The 9735-nt window shown below is 34.9% G+C and overlaps 2 protein-coding genes across 4 annotated transcripts; both read right to left on the bottom strand.

Annotated features, from left to right (window-relative positions):
- Positions 1-355: 355 nt before the first annotated feature.
- On the bottom strand, positions 356-3092 carry LOC138314532 (uncharacterized). 2 transcript variants are annotated; one of them, XM_069254917.1, is made up of 6 exons: positions 2973-3092; positions 2346-2417; positions 2031-2111; positions 1670-1801; positions 1392-1459; positions 362-977 (listed from the first exon to the last, which is right to left on the bottom strand). In XM_069254917.1, the coding sequence occupies exons 1-6, from the start codon at positions 2977-2979 to the stop codon at positions 921-923; spliced, it is 417 nt and encodes a 138-aa protein (XP_069111018.1). In that variant the 5' UTR covers positions 2980-3092; the 3' UTR covers positions 362-920. The 2 variants fall into 2 exon arrangements, with proteins under 2 accessions (XP_069111019.1, XP_069111018.1); XM_069254918.1 differs by lacking the exon at positions 2346-2417 and having other exon boundaries at positions 356-977; positions 2973-3074.
- A 3197-nt stretch (positions 3093-6289) lies between these two features.
- LOC138314530 (uncharacterized) lies at positions 6290-9178 on the bottom strand. 2 transcript variants are annotated; one of them, XM_069254912.1, is made up of 6 exons: positions 8848-9163; positions 8262-8333; positions 7948-8028; positions 7587-7718; positions 7325-7392; positions 6303-6910 (listed from the first exon to the last, which is right to left on the bottom strand). In XM_069254912.1, exons 1-6 carry the CDS (start codon positions 8852-8854, stop codon positions 6854-6856), a joined length of 417 nt encoding a protein of 138 aa, XP_069111013.1. In that variant the 5' UTR covers positions 8855-9163; the 3' UTR covers positions 6303-6853. The 2 variants fall into 2 exon arrangements, with proteins under 2 accessions (XP_069111014.1, XP_069111013.1); XM_069254913.1 differs by lacking the exon at positions 7325-7392 and having other exon boundaries at positions 6290-6910; positions 8848-9178.
- Between the last annotated feature and the right edge of the window lie 557 nt (positions 9179-9735).

The raw sequence follows: 9735 nt of genomic DNA, 5'->3' as shown, positions 1-9735 counted from the left end.
CTGTCCAGGTTTGATGAAGTTTTCAAGTCAGGTCATTCAACATTAATTTTGAAGAGAGTCATCAAACACAACTGTGAAAAAAAATCGTTAAAGAAGTACCATCTTCCTAAACTTTTGTGTGGCGGTTCCATATCTTGTTGAATTTTGCACTAAAAATTGAATAAAATTTTCATAAAATTGCTATTTTGATTATTTCCCTTCCCCTGTCGGAAAGAGGTTGAAAAGAATTCAAAATGTCCTTACATATTTCACGTCTACATTTATTGTCTTAATCACACATTAAACATTTGAAACTGATGGACCATTAATACCCAATCAGCAGGCTCGAACCATTCACCTCTCTATGAAATCTTGTGCCCAAAAAGTGATTCCCGGAAATTTTGGTTTGATTATGCGACCCCTACTGTTAAATTTAACTGCATTAGAAAACAATCATGAACCGGAAGTTCTTCTTTTAAAAACAAGTTAATGTAGCGATCCAAAACCAAAATAATAATTAGCAGATTACATAGAAGCGAACTCTTTGACATGGTCTATATATGAGTTTACCCCGGCAAATGTCTTTTTAATGAGCAATTATTACAAAACTGCCTCGATTTTCGTGTAAGTTCCGAACATGCGTGATATTATCATATAACAGAAACAACATGTAGCTAATACATTTCTGTCTTTAATATTGTTATCTATAAAATTAATATATACCTATCAAAATGTAAAGAATGTGTCTGTAGGGGTTCTTATTAAAATGGCGGACAAGAAATGTAAAAACAATTCTTAAAGAGTTCATTATATGTGCCATGAATCGTTCGTTTCTGCTCTTGTAGACTTTCAACGTCAGAACGTCAGAAATCATGTGTCCAACATATTTTAATTCTCTTTGAATTGTCCGTAAAACATCACCATGGTATCTGTTTGTTCGATCATGCGCTGTAACTGCCGATGGCTGGGGAAGCGGGGACGTCATTTCTTATTTTACGCTGAAAATGAATAAATTATCGTAAATATTTGCATATAGAACATATATACATGACCAGTTTACCTTTAATCAAAATTGTAAGGAATATCAAGTTAAAATTTCAGTGGATGTTGCACTTTCAAAATCCGCTATCAATCATTATTAATTTAAAATAGTTACAAATCAAGACCATCTGTACCCCGAGAAACTCACCTCTGCATTTAAATTCAGTTTGGTACATGGAGTGGATAATAGACATTGTGCAATAGGGATCTCCTTGTTATAGGTATAGTGTTGATATGTATATGTCATACTAATTACACTAATTATACTCAGATCCTAGACCGGACATATCTCAGCCTTACATCCGGAATTCAATAACTTCAACAAGTAGTCCTATCTGGAATGTTGTTCAGGCAAAGTTACATGTACTTACTGAAAGTAGAATGTCGTGTAACGATTTCGTCGCCCTGTATTTCTTCATCACATTGTACCATCCAGTTTCTATAATGAAAATTAATATCGTCAATTCGATGTTTTACAAATACACCCATACATTTAGTAAAATTGATTATCAAGCTCTAACTGTTACAAAATGAAGGACTGATGACATCTCCTTGAGGTACACCTAGGAATGTTCTAAATTAAGACATGCTAGCTCTATCATTTGGATATAATCGCAAAAGGTAAAATATTGCCATGACAATTGTATACCGTTTTGGGTTTTAGAGTAGTCTTTCTTGTAGAAGAGGTGGTGCCATATTTTGCTCCGATTGTCGCTTTTCTCTCTTAGTTCTGTTTCCTCTTTTTCCAGGATCGGGGAACTGCTTCGAGCCGATTTGGATTCTGTTAGAATAAATATATATCAATTTACAATAAATATTCACATTTGTAGTACTAATCTATTATTTACAAAGAACAGAAATATTACTATCCTTGCAGTTCCAAAACAAACCTATTTATAGCAGACATGGTATTATTGCGAACAAATGAAAGAATTGTTTGTGTGATGGAGGGGTGAAGGTTTATCACTGATTAGTTTCCGAGATATGTATGCACATGTACTGAGCCTTACCTGGTACATCCGGGAGATATTTTGACCAGGCGGGAGTCATCATTTCCTCTCTAGTAGCGGGAGCAGGAGGAACAATTGGAGCTGAAAAAAATCGATATCGGTAATGTAACAGGGGCAACGAATTCAGTTCAGAAATTTCAAACCTAAAACAAAACTCATTTTTCTCTTAATTTCGTCAACTTGTTGAAGCGACTCATTGTGATTGATAGTTTCTATCGCGTTGATGTGTTATCAAAATCAAAATGATTGTTTTAATCTCGTTTTGAGCATTGATGGGATTTCTCGAGATGTTCGGTGAGATCTTAATCTACTTACGATGGTTGAAGCCTTTCTGTGGGCTTGGTGCTATGTGCTTCAGTTTGATGTAGCTTGAACTTGTCATAAAACCTTACAAAATATAACAAAAAACCCATTGCTGGGATTGAGATAATCAGAATATATAAATGTAATGAATAAAAAACAATTTCGACCAGATTTCATTGTTGTTTGTCAATCTCCAGACCTACATGATGGAGCTACATGTACGGTTTTCAAAGGAGGAAAATACATCTCGAATAGGCTAAACAATATACACTGTAGGTTGGTTGATAACTAAACAAAACACAAGGAAATTAATAAAGAAAGAAAATATCTGTAAACGAAACGCCAAAATCACATTTTAGCGCAAAACCGGTATTTAAAAAATTAGTGGAACAATGTATTCACTCATTTATAATTGCTGCATAAAAGATTTACTTATCTTATTTATATATGCAACAATATTTTATAAAAGAATAAATTCCAGCGCGCAATGCGATAAATATGATTAGCGCCAAAACACGTATGTTTACCGTAAGTGTATTTCAATCAATCTATATGTCGATTGTTTTAGACAGATATCCGTTAATACATTTAATAATTACTTACAACTACACAGTACAAATACTCGACACAATGACTCACCTTCCATAACGGATACAGTTTGATGTAGCTGTCAATTTCCTTGATAAATCACTATTAAAACAATACCGCAGATGAGTAGCGTGCAGCAAGAATCTGGTTGTGAAGCAGCTTGATGTTGACGTAACAATTCAACATGGGGTCTATGACGTCATAATAGTTAACATAACAATGACGTCATAGATATGGAGGTACATGTAGCTCACAAGAAGTAGATTAGTACACTTTATGAAAACTGATCATGTTATTATATGATTATGTAAATTAACACCGTTGTAAGCTCTAGTGGCTTCTGGAGGCGTGTCCTTGTATACAATCGTTGTCCAATCAAGTAACATTAAAAACATGTAGGAGAAAATTATAGGGCTCACTGTGCCGGTGCTTGTTCATGCGTGACTTATATGAGTTCAGTGTCATTGCAGATACCACTTTTTCAGGTAGACAGTTCCATGTATCCACAGTTCCACTATACAAGAAGACACAACACGAACATACAGTTCTACTGTTGAATTTGTGCTTTGTGACATTCAATCTTGCACCGCGCTTCAGAATCTTTTTTGAGTGCCCTCTGGTGACAGTAACAGGAGACAGTGTAAATAGTTTGTCTTTGTCCATAATATCGATATCATTGATTATTTTGTAGACCTGGGCAATATCTGCTCGTTTCCGTCGATACTGAAGACTTGGTATTCCTAGTGATCTGAGACGTTGTTCATATGTCAGGTTGTTTAAACCTTTCACTCTTTTTGTAGCTCGTCTCTGGACATTTTCAATCAAAATCTGGTCCTTAATAGAAATTTGGTTCCATACGCATGATCCGTATTCCAGATGAGGCCTGACAAGAGTTTTTTAAAGGTTCAAAAACATGTCTTTGTTGATATAGCTAAATGTTTTGAATATCAATCCTGTAATTCGGTTGGCTTTAGAGACTAAATTATTCACATGCTGACTAAATTTGAGGTGAGGATCAAATGTAACACTAAGATCTTTTTTCCGAACTACATTTGATTATTTCTTCATTTGTGCCCATTTTGTAGCAGAAGTTGTCATGTTGATTTGAATTTCCAATAGACTTGTGTTTGCACTTTTTGGTGTTAAATTCCATGTTCCATGTCTCAGACCATTTAATGATATTGTCGACGTCATTCTATAGTTCTAGTCTGTCTCTGACACATCCAATACCTTTCATCAGCTTAGCGTCGTCGGCAAACATTTTCACGACCGAGTTTAACACTTACATCATGCTTTACAATTCTTAAGTATAGTCATTCAATTGTAATAAATACCTGTAAAAAGTATATATCTAATTTATCTGCACAACATTTACAATTTACCTGAAAATTTGCATGATTTTTGGACCAAATTTTCGAAACACTCTACTCAGTTTTCTTTTTTAAACCTACCTGAACTTGACAATTCCTATGCCAATAGCAGAATAAGCCATATCTGTATATGTCAATCTTGCAGGTTTTTCGACAATATTGCCATTGATTTTACTTTTAGTATTTCCGGTCAAGAGACACTTCCGGAGGATCCCAAAAGCTTTATCTCTAACCCAGTTTAGCTGTGTTTATTTTTCAAACATTTGAAACTTGCCTTTATTTCTCCATATTGAATAGACCAATTTTAGAATATATTTGGTTTTTATTTCTTTATGTATGATTACAAACAGGGGCTTTCCGCGTAATGAAAGTACTTTCGGGGGCTATGTCGCTCTTCTGTATTGCTTTACCTCAGGAATATACAAGGGAGTTAATATGTATCAAATAATCATGTACTTATCAAATTTCTTTTAGAAACTAGTTGTTGACCCAAGATACATGACGCCATGTGGATTACTATAATTGAAGTTTGTGCAGCATGATTCATGTTTGTTCCAATTGCGAGTATCATTGAAACCTTGTTGTGTGGCCTGTAACGGCTTCATCGTAAAGTTGATTGTGTTATATCATTTGAACATAGAAAGCAAATACGGACATGGACACAATAAACAGTGGCATTTGAACATATTTATCAATTACAAAAAATAATTTACTGTTACATGGGTCAAAACAGATCCCTGTTTAAGAGCATATTACGTATAATTATTTTTATATTACAGTATAACTTGTCTAAACCGAACCCTGTATAAACCGGAAACTTTTATATACCGATTAATTTGTTTGGTCCCGGCAAATTTCTTTATAAACTATAGTACCCAAAACCTGCATAATCCGGAATCTGTCTACTCTGAAAACCGGAACTGTCTAGGTAATGTTACTATACCTTTCTTTGTAAAATTAACTTGGGCAAACCGGCAGCAATGTTTTCACAACATGGGACTGATCATGAGGCGCCTAAGGGGATTTACCTGTACCGGTATACAAAGGGTTAGATGATGACAACTTTTCACTTTTCATTCGACGGTTTTGTTACATGTACATTGTATTTGTGAATACTTTTCACGGTCAATTCTAACAATTGTAGCACACCGAGAGAAATGGATCGTACATGTATACACCTCAGAAACCAAGAAAAGAGTAGGATGGAATTCTGTGTTCTACCATGTACATATGTGAGAATAAATGTTTGTGCTGTAATAAAAAAAAAATTCTTCTGGTGATTTTCATGTGAACATATTGTGATAAGGTTCTATCCTCTATTAACCGGACACCTGTATAAACCGAACAAATAGACTGGCCCTGTTCACATCCGGTTTAGACAAGTTATACTGTACTGAATGGATTTAACTTTAAACATTTCATCCAGCAGGGCGCCGTTTTGGTCCCTCCGTGAACCCTCCTTACTTTCATTTTACTAACTCGAGTAAATAGTAATTGTGTCGTGTTAACATAAGTAAAACATATACGTTTATGTCTTACTGGTTAGATTGAAAAGAAATGTGTAATTGATTACTGCTCAGCTACAATTCTACAAATGTGTTTGTTTGGCATTTAACGGTAAATACTAGAGACCGCAGAACCAAATGATTTTCCATAGACGACAATGTTAACGTTTGTCACTGTCCGGGTTTGATGAACTTTTCAAGTCCGGTCATTCAACACTAATTTTGACGAGAGTCATCAAACACAACTGTGAAAAAAAAATCGTTAAAGAAGTACCATCTTCTTAAACTTTTGCGTGGCGGTTCCATATCTTGTTGAATTCCGCACTAAAAATTGAATAAAATTTTCATAAAATTGCTATTTTGATTATTTCCCTTCCCCCGTCAGAAAGAGGCTGAAAAGAATTAAAAATGTCCTTACATATTTCACGTCTACATTTATTGTCTTAATCACACATTAAACATTTGAAACTGATGCACCATTAATACCCAATCAGCAGGCTCGAACCATTCACCTCACTATGAAATCTTGTGCCCAAAAGGTGATTCCCGGAACTCTATTTTGGTTTGATTATGCGACCCCTACTGTTAATTTTAACTGCATTAGAAAACAATCGTGAACCGGAAGTTCTTCTTCTAAAAACAATTTAATGTAACGATCTAAAACCAAAAAATTAATTAGCAGATTACATAGAGTGAACAATTATAACAAAACTGCCTCGATTTTCGTGTAAGTTCCGAACATACTTGATATTATCATAAAACAAACAACAGGTACATGTAGCTACTAAATATTTGTCTTTAATATTGTAATCTATAAAATTAATATAATATACATCAAAATATAAAAAATATGCCTGTAGAGGTTCTTATTAAAATGGCGGACAAGATATGTAAAAACAATTCTAAAAGAGTACATTATGTGTGCCATGAATCGATCGTTTCTGCTCTTGTTGACTTTCAACGTCAAAACAACAGAACGTCAGAATACATGTGTCCATCATATTTCAGTTGTCCTTGAATTGTCCGTAAAACATCACCATTGTATCTGTTTGTTCGATCATACGCTGTAACTGCCGATGGCTGGGGAAGCGGGGACGTCATTTCTTACTTGACGCTGACAATAATGAATTATCGTAAATATTTGCATATAGAACATAGAAATCTTGACCAGTTTACCTTTAATTACAATTGTAATGAATATCAAGTTAAAATTTCAGTGGATGTTGTACTTTCAAAATCCGGTATCAATCATTATCAATTGAACATAGTAACAAATCAAGGCCATCTGTACCCCGAGAAATTCACCTCTGCATTTAAATTCAGTTTGGTACATGGAGTGGATAATAGACATTGTGCAATAGTGATCTCCTTGTTATAGGTATAGTATTGATATGTATATATCATACTAATTACACTAATTATACTCAGATCCTAGACCTTACATATCTCAGCCTTACATCCGGAATTAAATAACTTCAACAAGTATTCATATATGGAATGTTGTTCAGGCAAAATTACATGTTCTTACTGAAAGTAGAATGTCGTGTAACGATTTCGTCGCCCTGTATTTCTTCATCATATTGTACCATCCAGTTTCTGTAATGAAAATTAATATCGTCAATTTGATGTTTTATAAATACACCAATACATTCAGTAAAATTGATTATCAAGCTCTAACTGTTACAAAATGAAGGACTGATGCCATCTCCTTGAGGCACACCTAGGAATGTTCTAAATTAAGGCATGCTATCTCTAACATTTGGATATAATCGCAAATGACAATTGTATACCGTTTTGGGTTTTAGAGTAGTCTTTCTTGTAGAAGAGGTGGTGCCATATTTTGCTCCGATTGTCGCTTTTCTCTCTTAGTTCTGTTTCCTCTTTTTCCAGGATCGGGGAACTGCTTCGAGCCGATTTGGATTCTGTTAGAATAAATATATATCAATTTACAATAAATATTCACATTTGTAGTACTAATCTATTATTTACAAAGAACAGAAATATTACTATCCTTGCAGTTCCAAAACAAACATATTTATAGCAGATATGGTATTATTGCGAACGAATGAAAGATATGTTTGTGTGATGGAGGGGTGAAAGTTTATCACTGATTAGTTTCCGAGATGCGTATGCACATGTACTGAGCCTTACCTGGTACATCCGGGAGATATTTTGACCAGGCGGGAGTCATCATTTCCTCTCTAGTAGCGGGAGCAGGAGGAACAATTGGGGCTGGAAAAATCGATATCGGTAATGTAACAGGGGCAACGAATTCAGTTCAGAAACTTCAAACCTAAAACAAAACTCATTTTTCTCTTAATTTCGTCAACTTATTGAAGCGGCTCATTGTGATTGATAGTTTCTATCGCGTTGATGTGTTATCAAAATCAAAATGATTGTTTTAATCTCGTTTTGAGCACTGATGGGATTTCTCGAGATGTCCGGTGAGATCTTAATCTACTTACGATGGTTGAAGCCTTTCTGTGGGCTTGGTGCTATGTGCTTCAGTTTGATGTAGCCTGAACTTGTCATAAAACCTTAAAAAATATAACAAAACCCATTGCTGGGATTGAGATACTCAGAATATATAAATGTAATGAATAAAAAACAATTTCGACCAGATTTCATTGTTGTTTGTCAATCTCCAGACCTACATGATGGAGCTACATGTACGGTTTTCAAAGGAGGAAAATACATCTCGAATAGGCTAAACAATATACACTGTAGGTTGGTTGATAACTTAACAAAACACAAGGAAAGAAATGAAGAAAGAAAATATCTGTAAACGAAACGCCAAAATCACATTTTAGCGCAAAACCGATATTTAAAAAATAAAAGATTTACTTATCTTATTTATATAGGCAACAATATTTTATAAAAGAATAAATTCCAGCGCGCAATGCGATAAATATGATTAGCGCCAAAACACGTATGTTTACCGTAAGTGTATTTCAATCAATCTATATGTCGATTGTTTTAGACAGATATCCGTTAATATATTTAATAATTACTTACAACTACACAGTACAAATACTCGACACAACGACTCACCTTCCATAACGGATACAGTTTGATGTAGCTGTCAATTTCCTAGATAAATCACTATTAAAACAATACCGCAGATGAGTACATGTACAAATGTAGCGTGCAGCAAGAATCTGGTTGTGAAGCAGATTGATGTTGACGTAACAATTCAACATGGGGTCTATGACGTCATAATAGTTAACATAACAATGACGTCATAGATATGGAGGTACATGTAGCTCACAAGAAGTAGATTAGTACACTTTATGAAAACTGATCATGTTATTATATGATTATGTAAATTAACACCGTTGTAAGCTCTAGTGGCTTCTGGAGGCGTGTCCTTGTATACAATCGTTGTCCAATCAAGTAACATTAAAAACATGTAGGAGAAAATTATAGGGCTCACTGTGCCGGTGCTTGTTCATGCGTGACTTATATGAGTTCAGTGTCATTGCAGATACCACTTTTTCAGGTAGACAGTTCCATGTATCCACAGTTCCACTATACAAGAAGACACAACACGAACATACCGCAGTCTCCCAGTACACTCACCTCGCACAACATACACGCAACACACCGCATACATGGAAGGCCGTCCTTACATGACCATAGCTGTTAATAGGACTTGAATTTGTGCTTTGTGACATTCAATCTTGCACCGCGCTTCAGAATCTTTTTTGAGTGCCCTCTGGTGACAGTAACAGGAGACATTGTAAATAGTTTGTCTTTGTCCATAATATCGATATCATTGATTATTTTGTAGACCTGGACAATATCTGCTCGTTTCCGTCGATACTGAAGACTTGGTATTCCTAGTGATCTGAGACGTTGTTCATATGTCAGGTTGTGTAAACCTTTCACTCTCTTTGTAGCTCGTCTTTGGACATTTTCAATCAAAATTTGGTCCTTAAT

Source organism: Argopecten irradians, chromosome 2, assembly GCF_041381155.1.
Source record: "Argopecten irradians isolate NY chromosome 2, Ai_NY, whole genome shotgun sequence".
Taxonomy (NCBI): Eukaryota; Metazoa; Mollusca; class Bivalvia; order Pectinida; family Pectinidae; genus Argopecten; species Argopecten irradians.
This window is presented reverse-complemented; position numbering and strand designations above follow the sequence as displayed.

Bases quoted from the DNA above. Each gene is read 5' to 3' on its own strand.
- LOC138314532 (XM_069254917.1), bottom strand. The intron at 1,460-1,669 runs GTATACAATTGT...TTTTCATTATAG, and splicing joins CTACTCTAAAACCCAAAACG to AAACTGGATGGTACAATGTG. The intron at 978-1,391 runs GTAAGTACATGT...ATTCATTTTCAG, and splicing joins TACACGACATTCTACTTTCA to CGTAAAATAAGAAATGACGT.
- LOC138314530 (XM_069254912.1), bottom strand. The intron at 7,719-7,947 runs GTAAGGCTCAGT...TTATTCTAACAG, and splicing joins ATATCTCCCGGATGTACCAG to AATCCAAATCGGCTCGAAGC. The intron at 6,911-7,324 runs GTAAGAACATGT...CATTATTGTCAG, and splicing joins TACACGACATTCTACTTTCA to CGTCAAGTAAGAAATGACGT.